This window comes from Sciurus carolinensis, chromosome 12 (genome assembly GCF_902686445.1).
Source record: "Sciurus carolinensis chromosome 12, mSciCar1.2, whole genome shotgun sequence".
Lineage (NCBI taxonomy): Eukaryota > Metazoa > Chordata > Mammalia > Rodentia > Sciuridae > Sciurus > Sciurus carolinensis.
The window spans coordinates 113519125-113545152 of NC_062224.1; the positions used below are offsets into that span (position 1 = coordinate 113519125).

The 26028-nt window shown below is 40.6% G+C and overlaps 2 protein-coding genes across 9 annotated transcripts in view; one reads left to right on the top strand and one right to left on the bottom strand.

Annotated features, from left to right (window-relative positions):
* The window catches only part of Scyl3 (SCY1 like pseudokinase 3), a 32662-nt gene extending 27384 nt beyond the window's left edge, over positions 1-5278 (top strand). For 4 of the 5 annotated variants that reach the window (XM_047520464.1, XM_047520466.1, XM_047520468.1 and 1 more), the window contains 4 exons: positions 166-337; positions 2615-2776; positions 3483-4129; positions 4606-5278. In XM_047520464.1, coding sequence (XP_047376420.1) covers positions 166-337; positions 2615-2776; positions 3483-4129; positions 4606-4665 — 1041 coding nt within the window. In that variant the 3' untranslated portion in view covers positions 4666-5278. The remainder of the gene's footprint in view (positions 1-165; positions 338-2614; positions 2777-3482; positions 4130-4605) is intronic. The other variant, XM_047520467.1, reaches the window with a different exon arrangement.
* Firrm (FIGNL1 interacting regulator of recombination and mitosis) overlaps positions 270-26028 on the bottom strand; it is a 41206-nt gene continuing 15447 nt past the window's right edge. For 2 of the 4 annotated variants that reach the window (XM_047520456.1, XM_047520459.1), the window contains 16 exons: positions 25601-25681; positions 23768-23832; positions 22421-22569; positions 22028-22157; positions 20813-20999; positions 19949-20031; positions 19265-19316; positions 17823-17912; positions 15162-15347; positions 13092-13214; positions 11825-11920; positions 10099-10212; positions 8379-8483; positions 7794-7874; positions 6643-6762; positions 270-5616 (listed from right to left, as the gene is read on the bottom strand). In XM_047520456.1, coding sequence (XP_047376412.1) covers positions 5419-5616; positions 6643-6762; positions 7794-7874; positions 8379-8483; positions 10099-10212; positions 11825-11920; positions 13092-13214; positions 15162-15347; positions 17823-17912; positions 19265-19316; positions 19949-20031; positions 20813-20999; positions 22028-22157; positions 22421-22569; positions 23768-23832; positions 25601-25681 — 1860 coding nt within the window. In that variant the 3' untranslated portion in view covers positions 270-5418. Of the gene's footprint in view, positions 5617-6642; positions 6763-7793; positions 7875-8378; positions 8484-10098; positions 10213-11824; positions 11921-13091; positions 13215-15161; positions 15348-17822; positions 17913-19264; positions 19317-19948; positions 20032-20812; positions 21000-22027; positions 22158-22420; positions 22603-23767; positions 23833-25600; positions 25682-26028 lie in introns of those variants that run through there. The other 2 variants (XM_047520460.1, XM_047520457.1) reach the window with 2 other exon arrangements.

The window sequence follows — 26028 nt, forward strand, 5'->3', positions numbered from 1 at the left end:
ACTAAGGCTGGCCTCAAACTTGCAATCCTCCTGCCTCAGCCTCCTGAGTTGCTGAGATTATAGGCATGCAAATACATGCAGTTCATCAGCAAGCACATTGCCTGACTACAGAGAGGAAATAGATTCTGTGGCTGTCTACACACTAATTCCCTCCTTGCCTCATAGGTGTTACTGGGCCTGCGTGATACTAGCGATTCCATTGTGTCAATTACTCTTCATAGCCTTGCAGTGCTCGTCTCTCTACTTGGACCAGAAGTGGTTGTGGGAGGAGAAAGAACCAAGATCTTCAAACGCACTGCCCCAAGTTTTACTAAGACTGCTGACCTTTCCCCAGAAGGTAAGAATGATTGAAAAGTCTAGCTGCTTGTTCTTTTTATTTATTGGATCTTTACTATCACATAGGTAAAGCAGGAGGTTTTGTTCAATTAAATGATACAAAGAAGTATAGGAAAAGGTCGGTTTCCCTTTTTGACTCCTTGTAGGGGTGGAGGTAACCGCTGGTAGTTTAGTGAGAACCCTTTCCTGTCTTTCCTTAGTGCTGTACCTGTGCATTTACATAGGGGTTGAGAAAACCACAGTGCCATGCTTGGGCCACGACTTGTTTCCGTGTGGGGACTTGTCTCCAGGTATGTGCAGGTGTAGCTCATACCTGGGTAACTGCCTGATAGTTCATTGACTTTAATTCACGCTGACCTACTGACTCCTGGATATTGCACCTGTTTCTGGGTTTTTAATCACCTGAGGGGTGCTGCAGTAGTTAACCCTTACATATGCGTCTTCATGCCCTTTGGGTTTCACAGCAGTAGAAGGTGGTCTCAGCAGGAGACCACTGGGTGAAGGTGTTGTCATTCAAGTAGACAGCATCAGTTTCCAGAAAGATTGTAGCAGTTCTTTAACACTAGATGTTTTAGTTCCTTTGGTTTTTCTTTGTCTTTTGGATGAAAAACTGGGTTTTGTTTGTTTGTTTGACACTTAAGACATCTTTATATTTTGGCCTTGTAAGAACATTGCATCTATATAGCATTGTTGCTTTTTTGCTCCTTTGTATACCCTGAATAGGACCTTGACCGTAATATATAATTCCAGGCATTTAACTAGTTCTGATTGTCAGTAGATAGCAAGGAGATGGTTATTAGCAGCAAAGTGGTCTATAGCCTTTTGTCTAATACTGATGTCAATCAGATCTTCAGAGCAACACTGGCTTTCTGAAGTTTTGAGAGTTCAGTTCTTAGTGCGGATGAAACCAGAGTTGCTGTGGTCAGAGGGGCTTGGAAGGGTGCTGGGGACAAGACCAGAGATGCTGTTGCATTTTCAGCTGTGAAGTACACATACTGAATCCAGTCGGTCTGCTTGTTATCAGACTGCGTCAAACAGGAGAGGCATCTTTCTACATCATAGGGGCTGGAGGCATATAGATTTGGGGTATCTGTGTACTGACTCGGCAAGAGCTCCCACCCCTTGCACCTCTCTTGTTGGATGGAGTTATCTAACTGTTGACATTCTGTATTCTGAAGAGACATTTGGATATGTGATCCAGCTTATAGTCTTTTTTTCTTTTTTTAATCTGCTCTAGTTAGTTATACATGACAGTAGAATGCATTCTGACACATCATATACAAATGGTACTGTGTAGTCCTAAGACAGCAGAGCAGCAGTACCAGACGGGTGCTTCTTAAGAGGTCGTCCTGAAGCCTCCATAGACAGATATGAGGCGTAGTCCCCTTGACTCTGAGGGGGGTTCCTCCCTGTGAGACCTGGTGAGCCCTGCGAGAGCCCCTGAGCCAGCTTAAGAGTCAGGCGGAGGCCTTCTGTGTATGATGGGCTGCTGACGTCCAAGACCTTGCGTACATGGTCGGACTCAAGAACAAGGGCCAATACTGAGGTTCGCCACGGGTAATCGGTCTGCCTGAAAGGACGCTGGGTGAAGAGACTGGGAAGAGTGGCAGCAGTGCAGTGCTGGCAGCGGGCAGGGCTGTGGGAGCTGGAGGGCTGCCAGTGGCCTTTTGCCCCAGGCCCTTCCACCCACCCCTCACTTTAAGGCAGAGGAAGAACTGAGCCAAAATTTTGCTACCATCTTTCTGACCAGTGTCAATCTTGTATATAAACATTCTGGTAAATTGTAAAAGACATTTTCTTGAAACCCCACCCCTCACCCCAGTTTGGGGTTAAATATTCAGAGCATAAAATTCAACCATTTTTAAGTGTGTACTTTCAGTGTATCCAATACATTCATATTGTTAGGCTTGTATACTTATTAGACTTTTATTCTTAAAAGGAACTTAGAATAACTTATGGTTTATCATCACTGAACTGGCTATTTTTAAAGGCTGTAACTTTTGCACTAGGGTATCCTAAAGGTTGTATATCTGTTTAATGCTTGAATCCCTTCTCTGCCATCACCACTATGGAGAGGAGATAGCCTGCTGATAAGTGTACCTGTAGGGACAGGCTCTGTTCCACTATAGAAATGTCTTTTCATAGATTTGCAGCTGTTCTTTCATCTGTGTTAAATATACCCATTTCCCTTAGCTAACTGCTGCTCATCAAGCCAGGTGATAGATCAATAAGAAATTTACTATCCCTTTCATTTTCTGGAGTTCTTATTTACCTTCAGATTCTCCCGTGCACGTCGTCTGCAGCCAGCACAGTCAGATCCCGCCAGCCTTGGAGAAGCCCTCCTCTAGCATATTACCCAAATGTTTCTTTTCTGGCAACATGCCCATCAGCAGCAAGAAGTACATACAGCAAGATTACTACAATACTCTTTTACAGACAGGTAGAAATATTAAATTTACAGTTTCCATTGCTTGGATATATGTTTTCTTGAGAGTAAAAACTAAGTTTAAATTCTGAAAATCTGGTCAACTTTGGTCTCATCTCTCCAAACCGTTGGGTACATTCCTAACCTCCTCTGGATTACTGGTAAGAAGAGCGAGTCAGCGTTACCTGAATTCTTTTTTGCACCATTTGCTTTACTTGGGGACTCGATGCCTCAGTGCATCTCCCAGATTGTACCAAGAGTGATGGTGCCGAGCAATGTTAACAGGCATGCTGTGAAGAGCTCTGCCGCTAAGTTGGTCTGGGAAGATGGTAGCAGAGCTGAGGCACTGCGCTCTGACCACACTTAGGGAGATCCGCTTACAACCAAGGTAAGTTCAGTTAGGCACGCTTCCTTGAGCACACGTTTTCTTCAAGGTGTGTGCGTTACCATCTTGACTTGGCTTAGAGCATTTGTATATTACAGCAATGAGCAGTACGTTTGAATATTTAGTAAAGGACTAAATCATCCAGTTTCTTACACATGATTTGCTGTCATTGAGTTAATAAAATGTAAACACTACACAGTAAGAGGGCAATTCATATGACGTCTTTGGTGTTATTTTGTTGGTTTGGTATGCATGGATGTCTCCAAGTGAGCAGACCTGTACCCTTACTAGTGCTAGCGAGAAGTCTAATGGGAATTCTTGTCCATATCCTCACAGGTGATCCATTTTCTCAGTCTATTAAATTTCCCATGAATGGAATCTCAGATGCTAAAAGTTCTTCAGAAGACAGTGAAAACCTCCCCTCAGACTCTAAAAGGTCTGAGGAGTGGCCTGACTGGAATGAGCCCGAGGAACCCGAGAAGCAAACCGTGGGCACACAGATCTGGCCTCAGGAACCCTGTGATGCTGCTGCTGCGGAGCCCAGAGGTGGAGGGGCTGAAACAACCCTGGGAGCGGGGGTCCCCGCTGCACTTCCTGTTACCTCAGGGGCGCAGACACCTGTCCCTGGTCCTCTTCCGGAGGAATCTAAGCCTTTGAAATCAAGCCCACCCCAAAAGACCAGTTTTGCACAGAGTGGGGATGACCCAGACAAAATCAAGCCACCAAAAGTATTGTCACAAGAAAGGCCCCTTAAACTAACATCAGAATTTGGCTTAGGAGAAGAGTTTACAATACAAGTGAAAAAGAAGCCGGTACGAGACCCTGAGTTGGACTGGTTTGCGGATATGATCCCAGAAATTAAGCCTTCAGCCACATTTCTTATTTTACCTGAACTGAGGACAGAAATGATGGTCCCCAGCAGGGATGATGTCTCACCCAAGATGCAGTTTTCCTCAAAATTTGCTGCAGCAGAAATGACTGAAGTGAGTACTACTTTTGGGATTAAGCTGCCTTTAACTTAAGGGTTTTCCCTCAGGTGCAAGTTTATAGTAACCAACCTGTTTTCCCAATGAAAGAAAAGAAAGATTGCTGTACATAGTGGTTAAAATGATCAAGCTAAGCACAGAATAACAAAATTGGTTCCTAGGAATGGCAGCTTTCTTTCCCCAGGAGGGGCCTGGGCACAGTGCTTCCATGGTCTGGTTGTTGCATGAATAACTTTGTTATTTGGAAAACAGATTAAGCCAAAAGTGGTGTTACTGGATTGCAGGGTTGTGAAAAATTCTTGCACTGCTGAGGTTTCCTACACCGGAACCAAGGCAGTCTTGCTTTTCAGCTTTCAGTTATTTAGCATGAAGCACTATATTCTGGCATCAAAAAACAAGTGCTGGGTCTTTAAAACTTGATGCATTTGGATATGAGTTGTTCAGTGGGTTGCTGTTGGTGTGTTTTGTTGCAGGGAGAGGCTGAAGGCTGGGGAGAAGAAGGGGAGCTGAACTGGGAAGATAATAACTGGTGACAACGGGTATGACCTGAACTGTAGGAGGAATGATTCCTTAAGAAAAAAATCAATACCTCAAAAGCAGGCTGCATGGACAAAACCCAGAAGCAGCCTGCTCTTCCCATACCAGGAGCTCTTCACAGTCTGTGCCAACTGACGTGAGGCCAACCTCAAGTGCTAACCGACCGCGCGGGGTGGTCGGAGGCTTAGCACTGCTTTCTGCGAGGAGGAGCCTGTGGGTGTTTGCGTCCGGTTTCCATGAAGAGCAGGGTGAGGCAAGGCTGAGCTGCTGCCTTTCCAGGACAGTTCTGGAGGTAAAGACAATAAATATAAACATTCAAGCTGGTGAGCTTAATTTTGTGCCATTTCTTGAACTGTGAGAAGAGTAGCTCTATTATGAAAATACAGCCTAACTGAAAAAATTTTAGCTATAAATTATAAATGACTTTAAATTGCTAAGGTTTCCTTAGGCAGCTTATTTATTTGTTTACAGTAGTACTTTGAGTGAAAGGTCCTCTGTGGACCAGGGCAGTTACTGACTGTTCACATGTATTACGTTGTACCAAAGTTCTTAATGAGAGTATCCCTCACAATCCTGTTCTCTAAATGTCAATAAAGACTATTTTCACTAGATTCATCTTTACAAGAGCTGTTTTATATGTGCTAGAAAATGTGCAAACATAATTAAATCAGTATTTTCATTTACAAAATATCCTGGCAATTGAGAGTATCAAACTTGGTTCTGTCTGCCAAGGATGGAGTCCATTTGGTTCAAGTTTCACCCTGGAGCACACGTTTTATCTTCTCAATCCTTTCTTGCAGCGTCTCCATTTCCATTAGAAGCCAGGCTGGAGCAGGAGCCTTCCGTAGCAATGACTCTGTTGCCTGCAAGGCCCCTGCTGCTTCTTGCAGTGCCGACCTGTACTCCTCTTCCAGGGGGACCTCGTGACGGGCTCTTTTTGCGTAAGGCTAGAAAAGGAGAGAAATGTGAGACACCACCAAATGCCCATTCTAAAAAACCCCCTTCTCGTCATGGATCACAAGGACGGGAGGGCCCTTCTCCCACCTAGTCATCTAGAGTGATCTACAAAGGAGTTTTGGTGTCCTGGTTTGTTCAAGGTACACGAAAGGACCCCGTTCCAAATGGCTCCTGATCCAGGGCTGCCTGGTCCAGTAGCTCACAGTGCGCACTCTAGACAGAGCTAAGTCTGTCCTTAGGTAAAAACACTAAGTTAGTACTTAATGAGTAACTGGAGTCTTTCAGATGCTTTTGGAGCTAGTTAAGAAAATATCACACTTCTAAATTTTTACACATTGCACAGGGAGTGGGGATGAAGGGTTGAGGCCAACAGCTTCCTGAGGAGTGTCACAGTAAATGCATAAAGAACCTATTTACATAACTAACATTGAACTTTAGAGATTTCAGGGATAAGAGTTACATGTCTTAAAGACAAGTTAACACCAAAAACTACAAAGTATAGATCCTATTATAGTTTATCCTTCCAAATGCATTTCCAGTGCCCAAAACAGTATTTTGAATAGCAATAGTGGTGTCAGATTTCTGCTTTCTTTCCAGTAGGTAATGTAGTTTTTTAGACATCACAAAAAATGAAGAGCTGGTTTGACGAATGAGACAGGGTTCAGACTACAAACTACTAGGCAAGTGGTTTTCTTCTGTGGTTCAGAAACTGCGTTCCAGCGTCCTCCGTATAGTCTGAAACTTGGTCCCGGCAGTGACTGCAAGTAATCGAAGGGTGTGTTGAAAGTGCGTATTTGGTATGATGTTTAAAATGGTTTTTTCTAGTCTTCCTGTTTAGTATGTTGGTAACCTTTCAGGCAGCATATGTGAGATATAAAACAGAATTTTACATATCTAGATCTATCTAATTTGAAATTCAACATGAAGAAAAGAACTGAACCAAACTACTTCATTCTTTAGCAAATAATAATCACAGTTTCCCACAGGCTTGGCGCATGCAGGAAAGCAGCTCCTACCTCTGAGGACGACCCCTTTGCTGCTTCTGCAGTCATGTCAGCAAAGGGTTCCCAGAAAATGTCTTTTTCCTGTTTCACACGTTCCACTTTTGCAGCTTCAGTTTCATCTACAAACCCTGTCTGCCAAGACCATGAAAAACCAAGGAAACACCAGCAGATTAGCATTCACTAGATACCGAATGGTGTTATGTTCAGAAGATAAAAAGATCAGATAGTGTGTGTGTGTGTCACTCAACCTGTGAACTCATGTGGTGTGGCTAAAAACCCCTCCAGAGTTTTCTGCCCTACAGAACTGTCATCTTTCCAAGAAAACAATGGTGGTCTGCCAACCTTTAAATAAGCTAAGACCCTGGCAAGAGCAAATGTATGCATGTACTTAAAGTACAGCTTAGATGCAGTCAAGACACATGTCGAATGTTACATGTGTGTAATATATCATTAACATGTATCCTTGTGTATTAAACATAGTCCAGTCTAATAATGGGCATAATATTAAGTGCTTAAGAATAGTTTTTATTGGATTCGTGATCTTAAGAGTTCTGTTAGTACTCCCAGCTATCCCTTAACTGACATCTTGATAGCACCATGTAAGGTTTCAAAGTACATACAAACATTGGATCCCTATGATTCAGAAATGTGGTTCTAATTGTAAAAATGCCTTAAACATGTCACCATCTTGGCCTCAATCAGTACAAAAGCCTAAATTATACTTAAAATATGATAACAGATCCTCAGAGCCTGTATAATCAGCTGCTTCTAATTATGTTTAGCAACAACAAAGGGACCCTCAGGTGTCACCTTGCTGCCTGGACTATCAGTGCCACTCGACCCCAAGCTACAAGCAGAGTGCCTTCAGGAGTGTCACTTCTCTCACTTACATGTTCTCAATTGTTTCACGTGCTTGGGACTGAACCAGGTATCTCCAATTTTTCCCCCTACAGAGTAAGTGCAGAATTCATTTACGTTTCATGTACACTTTATAGCCTTAAGTTAATTTTGTGCATGAAGTAGTTTCATGGCATGGAATTTTCTACTGTGGCACTCAGAAGTGTTGGGCCTTTGAAGTGCTCTGAGCATTCTGAAAAGTTTAAGCTAAGTTGGTTACAATTACAGTTTCAGAAAAGAAAGAAAAGGTAATGGGATATACATACCTTCTCCAGAAAGGATACGACTTTGTTTCTAGTTTCTTCAGAACTGAGACACTGTGGAACTATCTCTTCATGATTTGTTCCCTATTAAAAGATTGAGAAACATGATCAATTTTAATATATTTCAACGACTTGCAAAGACCAATGTTTTAAGAGCTACCCTAATTAAAATTCATTTAAAAAGAAAATATCCAGTGCTTTAGGACATTCAGAGATTGTGAGCTCCCAGTACTGCATTAAATAGCACAGTCTAGTGTTGCAGACTTCCCCTCTGCTCAGCCTTCCTAGCGCCCCTGCACAGTCGGGGGGAGGGGTTATTCTCCCTGCTGACCCAAACAAGCAGGTTTCAGTTCTTCAGCCTAGTCCCAGGACAGTTCAAGATGAGAAGTATCATCCTTCAACCCAAAAATACTTTCTGCAAGACAACACCCCGTTAGTCGAGTACTGTGAAGGCCTCAGTTGAGATCCTGTAAAGCAGATGACTCACTTCCTCCAGCAGAGTGTTTTACAACTAAGAGAAGCAGCTCCCTAAGTAATTTTTGCACCTTCTTCGGTGGTCACTGACAAATCGGTCTTCCGATTTCTTACCTCAGCAAACCGAGTAAATGCCTCCAAGGCATGTTGTTCTAGCAGCCAATTCCTGTCGGCTAGCAGGGAGGTGAGAATACAAGACAAGCTGGGCAGAATTTTATCCTAAAGAGAGAACCAAACCTTATTGAATACAGAAAAACAAACCCAGTGGAGTACAAATAGCCACTGCTGTAGCTCCTTAGAACCCCGTCCTGCAACAGCCTCCCACTGGACGGCTACAGGCCCCGGTGCCTCTGCACTGGCTTCCCCGACTTCTGGCCTGTTCCCACCTGGAGGCCACATTTGCTGTTTCCACTGCTCAGAAGATTCCCCCAGATGCTGTGGCGAGCTGCCTCATCCCTGTCCCCCTTGCTTTACTCTCTTCACAACACCGCCTGTTTCACACGGTTGCCTCTGGATAGGCGGGACCTGGGGGTTCACTGTTCACTCCTCCATTGTATCACCAGTGACCACAGCACCTGAGGAGCCAGGGTTGTGGCTCAGTGGTAGAGCACTTCCTGGCACATGTGAAGCACTGGGTTCAATCCTCAGCACCACGTAAAAATAAATAAATAAAGGTGCTGTGTTCATCTGCAACTAAAAAAACAGCACCTGACAGCAATCATTCATTCATTTTCTTGAATGAACAAATGAATCCATCTTATCTCATAGCTTTAAATGTCTCATATACTCAGAAATCCTCAAACTTTCTTCAGGCCCTGCCTTATCCCAAGGAACATGTAAGGCATTGCAATTTCTGATGATAAAACGTTTGTTCCACAGGTTCTGGCCCATGCAGGGTTCTGGCTGCGTGAACACAGCAGCACTTTGGAATAAACGTTTCATGGTAAAAAAGACAGCTCAAGTGCAAACATCTTTGCCAAAAAAAATTGAAATGCAGCTGTCAACATCTATACCCATGAAATAACGATGTGATGGAATCAGATGGCATTACTGGTGTTTGCTTGTGAATGAACAAAAGAGCCCTTTAGAAATTAATGTTTGATTTCAAAGATTCTTAATTAACAGGTATACTATCCATTATATGCATGTTCAGATTATAAGAGAAAGTTCTTAATTGTGAGCTCTTTTTGTAGACTTTCCCTTGGAGGTAAGAACAAAAAAAGTCAACTATCCAAAATTGCTGTGATTTTAGCAATTTTAGTCACGTAGGAATGAGGAAGGCAAAACTCTCCCTTTATGAGGAGCTTCTTTGCTTTAAGGTCTGTTTTAAAATTCAGTAGGCATGTATTACCAGGCCACTGTAGACAACTTTGTAAGTGAATAGTCACATGTCAGCTCTAAGTATTGCAATATTTTCTACAACAGTCTTTCAAAACTAACAGGTGCTCATTCATGAATATGAAGCCAAGAAACTCATATAAATGCAAAATTTTCTAATTACACTGTTGGACAGAAGGCATGAATTTCTGCCTTCAGAAACTGTAGCTGATCCCAACTGGAATGAGAATCTTGTATCTCAGACTACAGATGAACTATTTGAAACTTAAAATGAGGGTGTTTTGACAGTCACCTTTTCCTAAGAAAAATGTTTCTTTTCTCCTGTCACTGCCTGTAATCCATAAAATTTCAGAAATAAAAAGTCTAAAAATTCATCATTAAATTCAGTAGAAGTAGCATCATACATCTCAACATAACTCTGCTATACACTAATAACAAGCTGCTAAGAAATTTTTGTTTTTATCATACAGGAACAACAGTTAACAAATATTATTACCTGGAAGGCTTGAGGTATAAAAAGTTTTCCTAGAGACGAGACAAAATCCAACATTGCCAAACGCACGTGGTCAGGAGGCTCTGATTTAAGTACTGCGGTCTGCAAAGCCACTACCTGTGGAGACAGGATGCCCATCTCAGATGTGGGCAAGGATACCGAAGAGAACACCCACACGCCCCAGGGGTCGGCATTAGACAACTGAATGCAGGAACCCTTTGAGGATCCTGGTCACACGCCTGCCTCCGAGCACTGGGGAAATCTGGTTCCTGAAAAAGGCTGCATTACCAATCCTTTAAAAATTATTTTGTATTTTAAATTCTACTGAGAGAAGTTCACTGTTTAAAGCCAAGCCTTGCAAACTTTTTCTGTAAGTTAGGGCTAAACGGTTAATACTTAAGGCCTTGCACACAACATAATCTCTGCTGCATATTCTTTTTTTTTTAGCCGCCCACCCCAGCCATAGTACCGGTAAAGCCCCTGGGAGCTTTATCACTGAGCTACATCCAGGGCCCTTTTTATTTTCAGACAGGGTCTCGCTAAGTTGCCTAACCTGGTCGGCCATCTGTCTCAGCATCCCAAATAGATGGATTATAGATGTATGCCACTGTGCCCCACTAAACATATATTCACGAATGTAAAAATCATCTTTGTTCTTAAGTTGAAAATGAGTGTGAAATCAGCCAGGAGGCCAGAGTTTACATAGTCCTGATTTAAAGAACACTGAGGTGAAGTCTATAAAGGAAGCAACACCTGTATGAACAATTACATTGAAATTTTAAACTTTTTGGATTTTAAAAAGGTGGGCACATTAAAATTAGCAGTATTTAATTTTTCAAAAAGAGCATTAAAACTTTCAGAACCAGCAAATTCAAATTATTAACATACAGTGAGTCAGTAATTTTACTGTATTCTCATTTTAGCAATCCATGTGATAAAATAGAAGAGTACACCTGTTAGGAAATACCTAAGCTAATTTCTCTATGTACATGTCACTGACGAGGTGCTAAAAACAAAGTTATTGATAGTTTCCATTCTTTCTGTTCCACCCACCACATACAAAATGACACGTCATTTCTTCCATCATTTTCCTAAACAGGAAGGGTTAGGTTACTTTCTTAAACAACTTTTGTTTCTACCTGACCCTGAGCGAAAGCTGACCCCCTGACTTGGAGGACCAATTCTGGCTGTATGGCCTCATTCCAAAGCCTCTAAGTGGTTTCAGATAAGATGGCTCAGAGTTTCCAAGGAAGAGCATAACTGAAGCACCGCCAGGCCCCGACAGTGACCCACGCTCTACGTCCCACCAGACGGGACCCAGCAGCATTAGGTCCAGTTGGCAATGCTCCATGGTCTGCAGCTGCTCGGAGGCCTGTGAAGAGGCTGCGGGGGGCTCAACTCTGGAACTGACTCCCACCTCAGGACTTTTTTGGGCAGTTAACAGCAACCACAAGAAGTCAAGACTACGAAGTAGTGTAAAAATGCTTTCATTTTTCCTGAGGCGATAAGACATTTATCCTGAGGGGATAGAGAAGAAGAGGCAAAGGCTGAACCAACACCACTACCGGAGGAGGAAAAGTGAGACATGCCTGGTGAAGACAGGTGGATCTGTGCACCTCATTCAGTTCAAGGAGGGGGTTTCAAAACAGTAATGAAAAAGAACTTTCTAGGAAGTAATACCAGTTAACACACTCCTCTGCAAACATGTCAGCTTGGTCACTATTCTTACCTGACTTATCAGCGGAGGATCTAGAGTCTGAATGAAAAATCCCATCAGAGGGAGTAAAAGGCTGAAGGTCTGCTGAACACAGGGCTGACCTATCACCTTGAATAGAAAAGACGGTTTTGGTGAAGATTTTCACTGCGTACATGTCACTGACAAGAGGTGCTAAAAACAAAGCCATTGCTAGTTTCAGTTCTTTCTGTTCCACCTGCCACATACAAATTTACATGCATCTCTCCACCATTTTCCTAAATAGGCAGTGTGAGTTTCTTCTCTTAAACGGGAATAGCCACACCGATAGCTGCTTTTCACTGGGCACCTCGTATACACCAGGCAGCAGGCTTAGCGCTGTTTATTCCTCCCCCGTGCCTCATGACACCTCCAGGAGAAGACTTTACCACCCTCACTTCACTAATAAACAGATCAGAGAAGGTGAGTAACCTTCTTGAGATCACCTGGCTAGGAAGAACAGCCATGATTCCCATCAAGAGCCAGCTCTAAGGGGGTCTAATTACGTTTGCTCCCTAGTTTTAAAATTCCATTTCTCCATAATGATTGCTTATGTCACACTATAATAAACTACAGCCCTAGTACAGAAAGGCTGGGTGAGCATTCATTGACTTGAAGTTAAAATGGTGTAGGAGGAAATCTGACCACTAACAATAAAAGAGGACCTGCAAAGTCATTTCTGTTATTTCCTGGAATGATACACACTGCCTGTTCCCATCAGCTGCTACAGATCACACATTTATTTCTATCTAGTCAAAGAAAACAGGACGCATTTAGACTTTTAAACTAAGAAACAAGTTTACAACCATGTGTAGGAAGCTTATCATTGGAATTTTGAGTTGATCGCTTAACTTTTTGGTGTTGCTGGGTAAGAGGAACACAAATGAGCCCAGTCCCTTCGCTGTGCTCTTCTACCTTTAAGTCAGAGCACGCTCCACTACCCAGAAGATTTTATAAAAGGCCCTAGAATCAGAGACAGGCTGTTAGCCCAAGAGAACACAGAAATTAAGAGTGGAGGAAATTTTTAAAACAGGGTCCAGTAAGTCGTAAGAATGGGTGGAGCATCACCATGACTTTACTAGATTGTCACCATAACACTGTGACACTCTGAAAAAGAACTGCCTGAGAATCAGTACTTTCAGTTCCAATCACAAGTAGCACCTAAAGAAATCAGACAAACATTACTCTACAGGGAAATTTCCAATGTTCTTTTTGCATTATTTTAAATTTGTTCTTCCATGAAATGATCATTTGCTTCACTTACCTGTTTAACATTTAAAAAAGCCCAAAGCTGACTCCCAGCTTCCATAATTGCAGTTTGTTGTCCAATATCCAAAGTTTCACCAGCAGAATTACATACAGCAAGCAAAGCAGAAAGTACTTCCTTCTAAATTAAAGACAAAGGGAAAGGACCCGCATTTAGAAACCAGTCAGACTAAAGGACCAGGAGCCCAATTACCCGTAGGATATGTTAGTGCCTTAGAGCTCCTCATAGAAATCCCTGAGGAGTAATGCCAAGAGCCAAATCCATCTTTCTAGTGATTTAATATAAATGCTTTATTAAAACTAACTTTCCTTATACACAGAAACATATGCTTCATTTTTCTAAATTTATTTTTTCCCTTTTAGGTTGAAAATTTAATGACTTAGAAGTAAGTACTGTATTTTATTTGTTTTTTACTTTTTTAGGTACCAGGGATCAAACCCAGGGGTGTTTAACAATTGAGCTACATCTCTGGCCCTTTTTTTATTTTGAGACAGGGTCTCATGACCTTCAGTTGCTAAAGGCCTCACTAAGTTGCTAAGCTGGCTTTGAACTTGCAATCCTCTTGCCTCAGCCTCCTGAACCACTGAGGTTACCAGGTGTGCGTGTGCCACAGTGCCCAGCTGAAATTACCGTATTTTAACGAACAGGTTTCATACAGTAGTCAGTGTGGTCAGCCTAATTTAAATTACTCATCAAGGAAAGTTCTGTCTTTTCATATTGTGCATTCAGTAATCTTTATAGGTTACTAGATTTTTATTGTTCCTGTTATTTTAAAATTGGAGATGCCTCCATAACCCTGCATTTAATAAGGAAATGTACTACTCAGGAAGTGTAGTACTTGGAAGCTAAAACTAAAAACTCTTTTCTGGACTCATGGTTGTCTACATGTATTCTCAGATCTCCTTCTGGACAGGAATGGAGCTGTTTGTGGTAGGGTGGGATCAGGGGTTGCGGTGAAGGCCTCATAAGAATCTAATAGTAACAATGATTTTTAATACATTATACTTAAACAGTCATACTTAACTTTATGAATGTACCATACAGCTCCTTAGTTAAGATTTACCTACTTCCTTTAAAAAATACACATGCTCAACAACCTGCTGGACAAAAGTTTTGGTCATACCATAAAGGATTATTCAATTTTAGACAACTGTGATTTTTCCTAATATAAAAGAAAAGAACTTTTGTCTCTACTATAGAAAGTAGTGCACATAAAGAGACTCAGACCCTGCCAACTGAGCTAACTGGGCGCCTATAAATTAGTGCACATAAGATACAAAAATGTAACCCACTTCTAATCGTACTTAATAGTTTCTCCAAAAGAGCTTCCCTTGGATATATGTAAATGTCTTAAATTATCATAATAATGAACTATCATTACATAATAGAATATCAGAACATTAACTCTCAATATGGAAACCCATATCCTGAGAAAACCCTGAACTCTTCAGATTGTTTTTGCATGTCCTGTTCCTACCTTTCCTTGATTTTTCTCTACTTACCTTCTGCTTAGGCAGAAGGGTGGGGCAGAAGGTAAGTCCACAAGAACAGAAATCTTTGTTTTGTTTAATGCAGTATCCCCCAACGTCTACAAAACACCTGGCACCTAAGAGCACTCAAAACACACTTGCTGGATCGATGAGCGAGCGCACACAGACAGGGACCTGGGAAATGCGCGACATGTACCGAATCTACTCAACTCGCTTTATCTTAATCACACACTTCCTACTCCTTACGGTACATGAGTCTTTTCTTATTCCATCATCTTATAAGGGGACATTCTGAGTAGAAGGATCCATAAAGGCTCAGAGTAGGCTTACATAAACTGGAGGTTGTATTTTGTCAGACACATCTGTTTGATGCAGATGTCAGCAAAACACCTCAAATAAATTATCTTGTTTCAACATGTCTGGAGCAAGAGGGAATGCCCCTGCCCCCAGTATGATTTGCACAATTCAGATAATAAGCTTCTCAGAGATCCCGACAAATCTAAAAACCTTGCTGAGCCCTAAAAGCAGAGACTATCTTCATATTACCAGCTGAACCAACTGATCAAAATCACCTTACCAGAGAGCCGAGTTCTCTCAGAGTGCAACTGCTGCCCAGCCACTTCCTGCACTGTGCAGTGCCCACTGTGGCCACCTCACACACAGCCTGTCTCCTCAGGTCAGCAGATAACGCCTGGAAGGAAATACACTGCCACACAGGCAAATTTTCTGCTTCTTTTGGAGGAAATTTCTGGATAAATTCCACCTGAAATAAATCATTAAGGAAACCAGAGTAACATCAGACAACTAGATGAATGGGTGCATAAGAACTAAGTATTAACGTCCATATTTAATATATAAAAAAGATTTTGGGTTGGGGACGTAGCTCAGTGTAGACTACTTGCCTAGGATGCACAAGGTCCTGAGTTAAACGCCCAGAACCACCACTGCCAAAAAAAAGTAAACAAATGAATATAAAAAATAAAAATAAAAAAGCATTTCAACTGCACAATAGTATCACGAGGTACCATCCAAGGTCACCTAAATGAGTATGCATTTGCTTCCAAAACAAAAGTTTAAATGAAGCACGACATAAATGCACGAAGAAATAATGAATAACATATTTCATTATTAGTCACATCAGGTACTTTATCTTGTTCCTACGCATTAGGTCTAATATTTTCCTGAATACTCCTCACCTTGTACAGTTAAGTCAAAAGTAATATTCCAGTACACCCCAAGGTTGACTTGGCCAGCCCTCCCAGTTCAGTACTTTCTCAACTGACCACAACAGAGAGCAGAGAAGGAACTAGGTCGGCCAGCTCTGTTCCTATGGGACGTACCACACAGCTGCCAACAGCAAGCCGCACACCAGACCCATCCCACCACTGAGAGGATAACTCAAGAGGCATGGCTAACAAAAAGCAGCACTGCTTTGTTAAAACTCAAGAATCAACAGACTAGACAAAAATGGGAAATGTAAGTTCAAAACAGTTAAAATGTTAGTTTTGGTGGAAAAACAATGGTGCACTTAATTACTAAAGTATAATTCAACTAGGAAGTATATTAGTGTAGTTTTTAAAGAAATGAAATAATTCAATTTACAGTATCTAAAATTAACATATAGGAAACTCTTCCTACATCAAGAACTTTTAAAAAGTCCCCTAAGAGTCTCAAAATTTGACAGCGTCACACACAGTGGCACACACCTGTAATACCAGCAACTCAGGAGGCTGAGGTAGGAGGATCCCATGTGTGACTGGGCAACTTGGCAAGACCCTGTCTCACAATAAAAAAAAAAGGGCTGGGGACCTATGTGGTAGAGCACCCCTGGACTCATTCAGTCACTGGTACCATGAAAACATAAAAACAAAAACAATAATGAAATTGACACAGAAACTTTTCTGTCATATACTATACTTGTATTTGAATTTTCTTTCTTTCACAAAAAATATTTAGCTGTAAAAACAAGCAAGAGAATATGTGGCTACATGCCGTGACAGAGGCTACAGCCAGAAAAGTGAATCCCTTGATAAGCTGAGTATCCACTGTAACAAGCAGCTTCATTCATAAGACCAAATGGCATCAGGGCAGCAGAGAACCCGGTTGCCTGGTGAGCACAGTTCAGACACTGCCCTTCTTGGCAAATCTCAGAGAGTACATGACTTAGGTTCCCTCCCAAACCTAAGTTCTGGGTAGTGCCCTGACAAGGGCAGGCAAAATGTGTTTGCAGACAGAGTTCAAGATTCTATTCTGAGGCCAAAATCCCTGTTTCAACATGACTTCCCTCCTTAAAATTGAGGAGAGAATGAAATATGTTTTTAGTGTCTTTAAGGCTTACTAAATTCTTTTCCCTTCATTAGAATTTTTTTTAATAAAACAGGAGTATTTACAGTTATATACCAAAAGAAATAATGTGATATTCACTCCCTATACTGAAAGAGAAGACACATGTTAATGTCCATATACACTGGCATTTCCCCTCAAATTATCATCAGAAGCACTTTAAAAAGAACTACCACTGCGAGACTGTTTTCCGTTACTGCTGTACCACTGATACTAGCCCAGGAGCCCAACCAAGGCCTTTGGGTGATAAAGGCCAAACCCCTTCACCGAGCCAGTGGTTCCTCAGCGTGGAGCCATGTGGGAACCACACAGGGCTGCACACCACGATGACAGGCCTCTGCCTTCACACCCACCACTCCACTCACAGCTGGTGTCCAGGAACCTGTGTTTTTAAAACGCTCCTGCGTGGTCTTGGACACACGCAGTCCTAGGGGTGGCACAAGACTACAGGGCTCTGCCAGGGAAGTGCCTCTCTCGGCACAGTGGGTTTTCCTCACAGTGGCAAACAGCAAAGGCTTACCATACTAAAAGTTCCCCCTTAAAAGTTCAACTTATGTATTATGAAAAAAGACAAAACATCATTCAGAGCGCAACATTCTAGCTCTTCAAAATAAAAGGCGCAGGGGACATAGAACCATTTCACTGCATGTTTCTCAAATACATAAAAAACTAAGGGAAAGATACATTTCAGAAGGATGGAATTATCTGTAACATGAAGCAAGGGTATCAAAAATGACACCTTGCAAAAGCAATAAGTCCTCCGTTGGTTAAGAATTTATTATCAGAAAAGATGTATGCTCAGATCATGTCGACATTTAAAATGAGAATAAAGGGAGACGGGAGTGAGCCCAGGACTCAGTGCTGCCCCAAGAGGATGGTCAAGATGGGTCCTTGCCTGCTGCGAAGGGGCCATGAAGAAAAAGAGGCGCTTCAACAGCAGCGACAGGTGGACGAGCTGACGGCACTCTCCAGGGCAAGCTTTTATCTGGAAAAGGCAGGAGGGAGAGGCTGATTTAAACCAGATGTACACAATAAGGAACGTGCCAAGACATTATCAGTGGCACTTTCTGGGGGATAAGATCACAGATAATTTGAGGCTTTTTATTTTGTTCCGTGAACCTAGGTTATTTCCACCATGAGGGAGAAAGCTTGACATATTTAAAAATATACTTCACAATTTCTGTTTCTAAATGCCATTCTGATAATTTCGTATGTTATTCCTCCTTCTCAAAAGACAATTAATTCATGAAAGTTTTCAAGGTAACAGGAGAACTTATATTAAAGGAAGACTGACATAAAAATCAACTGACAAAAATCACTATGCGTTTTGTGTAGAATATGTTAGAGATTCAGTACTGTAAGTGAAGATCCAGACTATTAGCCTCAGAGACATACATACTGGACATTACACATGTTCAGGCTGATACACTTCACTGGATTTTGTCTGCAAAATCCTTAAAAAACAAATTAAGAGCTAGGTGCAGAGGGGCACACCTGTAATCTCAGCGACTAGGGGGCTGAGGCATTTGAAGCAAGACCCTTGTCTCAAAATAGAAAATAAAAAGGGCTGGGGGTGTAGCTCAGTGATAGAGTGCCCCTGGTTTCAATCCCTAGTAAATCCCCTGCAAAAAAAAAAAAAAAAAAAAAAGGTAAACCAAGAAATATATAACACAATCATTCTACAAAGAAACAAAAGGTGGATGTTGGGTTCACATAAGATCTTATCAAATACCAGGGACAAAAAAACACAACAAAAAGGTCATCGTACATGGAACACATCAAACATCTCAATTTAAAAGCAAAAAACTGTCAATATTATAAAAGAAATCACTATTAAATCATTTTCTCTGTATTCCCATTGACAAAATATGACTTCTTCTAAAGGCAATGATTACTGTCCAACAGTCCCTCTCAAAGCATCCTGGCTCAAAGAGGTACAACAAAATCAAGAGTCACTGACTCCTACTAAAAAGACAGAGGATGAACTCTTGGCCATCGATGTTACAACCAACTCTTATTTTCTACTTTGCATTCGATTTTAAATGTATGCTTACTTAATCTTATCTTTTTTTCCTAGAACAATTAGTGGAACTCTAAAATTTTGGGAAAAGAAAAAAGAAAAAGAAAAAAAATTTCCCTAGTTTTACACAAATTATACTAAAAGTATGTTACTATTACATCTTTCTCAATTCATCAGCATCAATGCAGAGCTAGAAACTGTCGGGACAATTTCACTTCCAGACTGTTTTCCCTTGGGCCATTCCCCACTCTTTAACACTGTCATGTCCTCAAAGAAAATATGCAAGGTGGATGCCTTGGGCCCAAGAGTCTACTCACCAGATGAGCCACGAGGGTGACATGGTATGCACAGAGCTCTGCAGTCCCGTATCTGCCATATAAACAGAAGGCGACTGGGTTTCCGCAATCATCCAGAAAGGCAAGAGATAAACTTTCAAAAAGCACTAAAGACTGTGATGAGGTCATCAAAACTGCTTACAGGTTGCATATCCCTCATCCATGTTAGGACCAGAAGTGTTTCAGACTTAGGATTTTTAATATTTACTTACTCATGATGAGATAGTTTAGGGGCGGGCCCCAAGTCTAAACAAGAAGTTCATTATGTTTCATGTACACCTAGCCTGAAGGTAATGCTATGCAATATTTTAAATAATCTTGTACATAAAACAAGGTTCCATAGTATGCAATTTTCCACTTGTGGTGCCATGACAGTGCTCAAAGCTTCACTGACTTACGTGTGCTCAACTTATATTTTTCTGGCTAAAGAATATCACAAAATTTAGTAGGTACAAAATTACCTACTAAATACTCATCTACTGGCTTGTACAAAGAAAGAGGGAACTTGCTTCCTACAATTTAGTGCTGTGGTATGAAGTTAAACCATTTTGAGGTATATTAAAGGATTACTAGTAGTTTTTCTATAACTTCACAATTATAAAATCATTTACTGTCAGTCACTACTAAAAAACCAATCCAAACACCAAAATGCTGAGTATTCTGTACCGAGCAAGGAAGCACCATGCATCCATTGCCAATAAGGAGGTGATCATATTAGCACTGAGCACAGCATTCAACAGAGCAGCATCCTAAGGAAAAACAAAAAGTTAGTTCATTAATATGCTGAAGTTCATGATAAATTATCATTAACATGACATTCCCAACAAGAAAGCACAACGGCATTCTCAATGGCAATGCTCTAGCTTCTAACATCACAAAGAACCTTCGATGACATTCCCTCAGCATTTAAAAAGCACCTAGGACATGTTAATCATCGTATCAGGTCAAGGAGAATCAAAACTGGTTTTACATGTTAAACCCACAAGGACTCACAAGAATTCTTTAAGTAGCCTGAAATCTTTAAAGCACCATAAATACAATATATGCTTATGTTTTTTTTTCTGCCTTTAACTATTCATATATAATATTTAATTTAATATATGCTAGCTATACCCATTGTATAATATCTTAACTAATAAAGATCCTTAATTAAATTTTAAGAATTTTCCTAGAATTTTCTTACTTTCTCTTCTAATCCAATTCCATTAAAAATAAAAAACGTTCACATTATGCCTAAGGTCTATTTACTTTGTTTATGAAATTAAGTTAAATTAAGTTTTCCTCTTCTCACAAATATTTTATCATACTTCCCACGCAAAATGTTTCTTCAAGTTTTTTAGCTAAATATTAATCTAAATACTATAGGAACTGAGGATTACATTTCCTAGACATCCAAGTTAAAGGGTAAAGTATGCAATTGAATGAATAATCACTAACTATTCCCACATTTTCTTCTACACATGAATCACAATTTCAGTGAAAAGAGAGCAAAAGTATGACTCCACTTGTCTCAGCAAGCAGCATGCTTACCAGCTGAGGAAACACTGAAGGATGAAAGGAAGCAATGAATGCACACAGGTGAACACAAACGTGCTGGTACAAGGTGACAGCCCCCTTGGCATGCCCTTTGCTCTGCACTCCCTGCAAATGAACAGGCAGAGAGAGTTCACCAGAACACTGCTGGAAACTGTGGAAAATGGCCTCAAGTAGAGATCTCCTGCAGGGAAAGTCAGAACATTGAACCCAACATCAGCAACACTTATTATTTAGCAGGTAAAATCACAATATATCACATGGAGGGTTATTTTAGCAAGGCAAAATGTCTCAGGATGTGCAATCAGTAATAGTTGCTAATATATGTGAACATGTACACATGAAAAAAAAATATATTCCCTGTTAGAAAAGTTCCATAAGGGAGAAGAATTTTCTTGGACATGAATTTCATCATTCACCAACTGTATATCATGCAGTGAGTCATACAAAGTTCCTCAGGGAACTTGAAAAACAGCAAAATTAACTATTATAGACTTAAGAAAGAAAATAAGCATTATAATTCAGACAGGGAGGGGCCATTGTAAGATAGAAATGGTGGAGGAAACTTTTATAAAGGAATTAAATAACAAATTAAAAATAGGTAAAATATAAACAGCTAAGGACGAAGCATGTGTAAAAAGGCAGACACAGATAGCCACTCTGACGCATGTGTGACAACGAAGGAGAGGATGAGAGGAAAAGCAGAGGACGGCAACACAACAGGCCGGGCCGTTAGGCAACACTGAGGCGTCCCGACCCTGCCTTAGGCTTTGCGCAGGAGAAAAGGAAGCTCAGAGGGGCGGAGGAGAGGGAACTGGAGCGTGGCGATAACCCAGGAAGCATGGCACCGGGCCTGGACCTCAGGTCACAAGGAGGCGCAGGACACTGCAGTGCCCAGGAACGACCAACGGAGCATCCCTCTCCAGGCTCATTTTTATGTCCCTGCTTTGGCATCTACTCTACTGTGGTCAGTGTTCATGCTGCTGGCCACTGGGCAACAGACCAGAAACACCGAAACAGAAACACTGAAGTGTTTCCAGCATCTACTACAGATTGAGGACACTTTATACCTAGTTTTAAAAAGCAGTTTTGCTACACAGTAACTGTTAACTAGAAGATCTGACAGAAAATATTTAGTTTTAAGACCATTCAAAACAATAAGGTATTGTGAACTACTAGTAATAGGACTGGAGGTGAACAACACGTTGCTACCTGGCTGCAGCTTCTGGGACCTGGCCTTCTGTGCACCACAGGGTCTGCAGGTCTTCAGGCTGGGAGGGCAGCTTATCCATGACAAGGACCAGGAGTAGGCACTGTGGGAGCTGCAGCTCACAGGGCAGGTCTTCCGGGTAGAACCGAGTCACACATTAAGATACAACAAACTGCTGAAAGCATGCCCCAAGTATTTTCAATAAGTGTGACTGTGTTACATAAAGAAATTAGAGGTATGATATTTTTAAATGAGAAACATTTCAATAAAAGTAGAAGGAACTTTAAAGAATTTTTAAATTTTACAAAACAGTGACTACCTAAGGGGAAATACCTGCCTCTAACATGGTATAATTATAGGAGATGACTTAACATTAAATCTGCTTTGTAGCTTACCTAATTTATTGTCCAAAACTGCCTGTGCAAAAGGCTGGAACGTGAGCAGCTGACTGACCAGTGGATCCAGCGTGGCCAGGAAAGCCCCGGCTATTTCCTCCTGCTGTGCTTTTGAGATGCTGGCTGCATACAGGCTTGGAGGGAACTTGCTGAAGAGAACGCAGCTCATTAGCAGCTACCTTCTGAATTCAGACAAAGGTAAGTAATGCAAACTAAGGTGCCAGTAGTAAATGTATATTTTACATCTATTTCTATAAAGCAGCAATATAATCAAAGTACTGAATTGATAGAATTTTATGGAGACTTCTGAACCAAAAGTTAAAATTCTACAAAATTAAAAGTTCATCATCTTGGAGAAATCCGTAGAACTGTCTTTTTCTTTTTTTCTTTTTGTGTTTATTTGCTCGCTGTGCTAAGGGTCAAGCCCATTGCTTGGTGCAAGCTGAGCAAGTGCTCCACCACTAAGCTCCCTTCCCAGACCTTTAGTACTGTTTTGATGCGTTTAATACCATTTGACAAAAACAGAGTAAGTAACAATACAAATACTAAATTAACAAGTGAAAACACTGTACACAAAAAAAGATAACTTCTGACAAATTCTGGCTTCATTATGTCTATAAAAGATTTTTGGGGATGCAGTTCAGTGGTAGAGCACTTGCCTAGTAAGTGTGAGGCCCTGGATTCAATCCCACACACCACAAAATAATGGGTGTGCCAGATGGAAGCTGACCTTTTGGAAGCTAACTTTTAGGTTAACAACCAGACAATAAATTCTATAATAAAGTTCCTTTCTGTGATTATACTATACAAACATAAAAATAAAACTGAAAACATTTAGCCATTATGTCTTGAGATGTATATTTTCATATCCGTCCTCTCTCTCCTCTCCTCTGGGACTAAACTTACATGTATGAAAGGTAAATTAATATTATCCCAAATGTAACTGTTCTGTTCTGCCCTTTTCCATGTTCAGTTAGGATATTCTACTAACTTGATTTTAAGATTGCAGTTCCTTTCTTCTATTGTGTTTAATCTGCTATTAAGTCTATAAAATTAACTTTAATTTCAAATCTATCAATAAATTTCAAATCTATTAAATAAAAAAAGTCAATATAATATATAAACATATACATCACTTGGGTATCACTAGTTAAGTACACAACGTAAGTAAAACTCACAGGGAATCCACGCGTCACAAGATTCCCTCTCCACTTATTTTAAGCAAACAAAAAAGAATTTACTCAAACAGTAAGAAAAACTACTTGTTTTTACTTAAAAATGATATATCCTTAAGTTTTGCATGGAACAAGTGGCACTGTTACATAATCATAGGCATTTTTTTCTTACCTGTGTATCTGAAGATAAAGCTGGTGCAATGTGCAGCAAGAATCAGAGAGGAAAGGAAGAAATTCCTAAAATAAAATAACTCTTTTCATTTTTTGTAAGCGACATGACTTCCTGATACATATTTTGTCCCAAAGGCATGTAAATAAAGTAAGATTCTGGATATGCCCATTTAAAAAAATGTACATGATCATGAGAACGAAGATTAGGCTAACCAGGTACCTAAAATTCTTCACCAGAACCACAACTAGCAGCTATTACTTACTGAGAACCTACTATATGTAACCAGACTCATACCAAATGACATTACATACAGTAATTTTAGTTCTCTCAAAAAACTTACTATACATTATTATCCCCATTTCACAGAACAGCAAGCAGAAGCTCAGATATCAACATCACATAGCTAAATAAGGCCGGGAGTCAAGCCAGGTGTGATTTCTCTATCCATCATGACTCTCAGAAACTAAAAGTTTAGGACGCAGTGGTGTGTGCCTGTAATCTCAGTAGCTTGGAAAGCTGAGGCAGGAGGATTGCCAAGTTCAAAGCAAGCCTCAGAAACTTAGTGAAGTCCTAAACAACTCAGCAAGACCCTGTTTCAAAAAATAAAAATAAAGGGCTGGGATGTGGCTCAAGGCTAAGTACCCCTGGTTCAATATTTGGTATATAAAAAAAGAAACTAACAGTTTATATGGAAATAGAGATACAAGATAAAGGGAAAAAAGGTAATGGATCATTTAAAAAAACTTCCCTACATAGAAGACTTGCCTTTTTAAAGTGGCATGACTAGAGATAATTTTACCTTCCACACACCAAGCAAACTTAGATGGCAACTACCCCTGAGGGCCACTGGTGAACCTCCCAGCCTGGAGAGAGAGCCCGCAAGCCGCAGGAGCCCGGAGCAAGAAGCAGACGACTACTGTGAAGGGCGCCTGCCAGAAGGACCAGCTGAGTCACACGTCGAGCAGGGAACAATGCACTGGGGGCCAGTGTGCCAGGCATAGAACCAGACTGTGGGAGACAGTCCCTGGAGACCCTCAGGCTTCCTCAGAGAGGAGGAAGACACTCAAAATCAGATTCAACTTGTTTTTGAAAAATCATTAACATCCCATCCTAACCACGTTCCTCTCACTGGCTGCTATTCACTCCAAATAATATGCCTGGGCAACTAACTCCGTCTACCCTACTCAACCTCCTGTATCACTGCTGTCCTCATGACTCCAGCCACGCAGGTCTCCTTACAGTTAGGGCAGTTTCAAAGATTTGAACATTTAAACTTTAACAACCTAATTTAGAAATATGTAAAAACAATTTGTAAACAGTATTTAAAGGCAAATTGAGTTATCTTCTGAAAATTGATTTTTGTTTACGAAAATAATTTTCTCAGAGATGTGAATAAAAATAACAATGATAGTGCAAGGATGCATGGCTGTAATCCCAGCTACTGAGAAGGCTGAGGCAGGAGGATGGCAAGTTTGAGGCCAGCCTCAGCAACTTAGTGAGGTCGTGGGCAACTTAGTGAGACCCTGTCTAAAATAAAAAATAAGAAGGGCTGGGGATGTAGTTCAGTAGTAGAGCACCCCTGGGTTCAATCCACCCACCCCAACAAACACACACCAAAACAAAAAACAATGATGATGGGATCAAGTTAAATAATACAACAGATGCTCCATATTTAATGACTAATAACACAAAACCATCAACAACCCTTCCAAATACACTTGATAAAATAACTTCAAAAGATTGGTTTTGTTAGGACTAGTAAAAATGGTAATTTATAATTTAGTGTAGATTTTACATTAATGCATTATAAAAAAAAAAACAAACTGCCCTTACCTTAGTGTAGTGCAAAAGGGAGTTGGCAAAGAAACGACATAATTTGAGTGTTTTCTGAAATAATCTGTAGTCAGCATTATCCTATTCAAGAAAAAGGACATAAGGTATTATAATAAAAATAAGAATGTAATTAATTAAACTTACAAATGAAGTATTTCTAAAAAGACCTCTTAATAAATACAGAATATAAAAATTTTCCAAGAAAACATTATTATTCTCTATAATTTTGGCAGGAGCACACAAACACACACCAGAGGTATTTACAAAAATTAAATTCTACATTATTGAAAATAAATAGTGGTCTGATAGCAAAAGAGGTGATCTTTCTTGTTGATTTAAAGGGAAAGAAATTTAATTTATTATTCATTGCTATATAGGAACCAATAGTCAAAAGAAAAAGGCACTGATATATAAAAGAAAACAGGTGA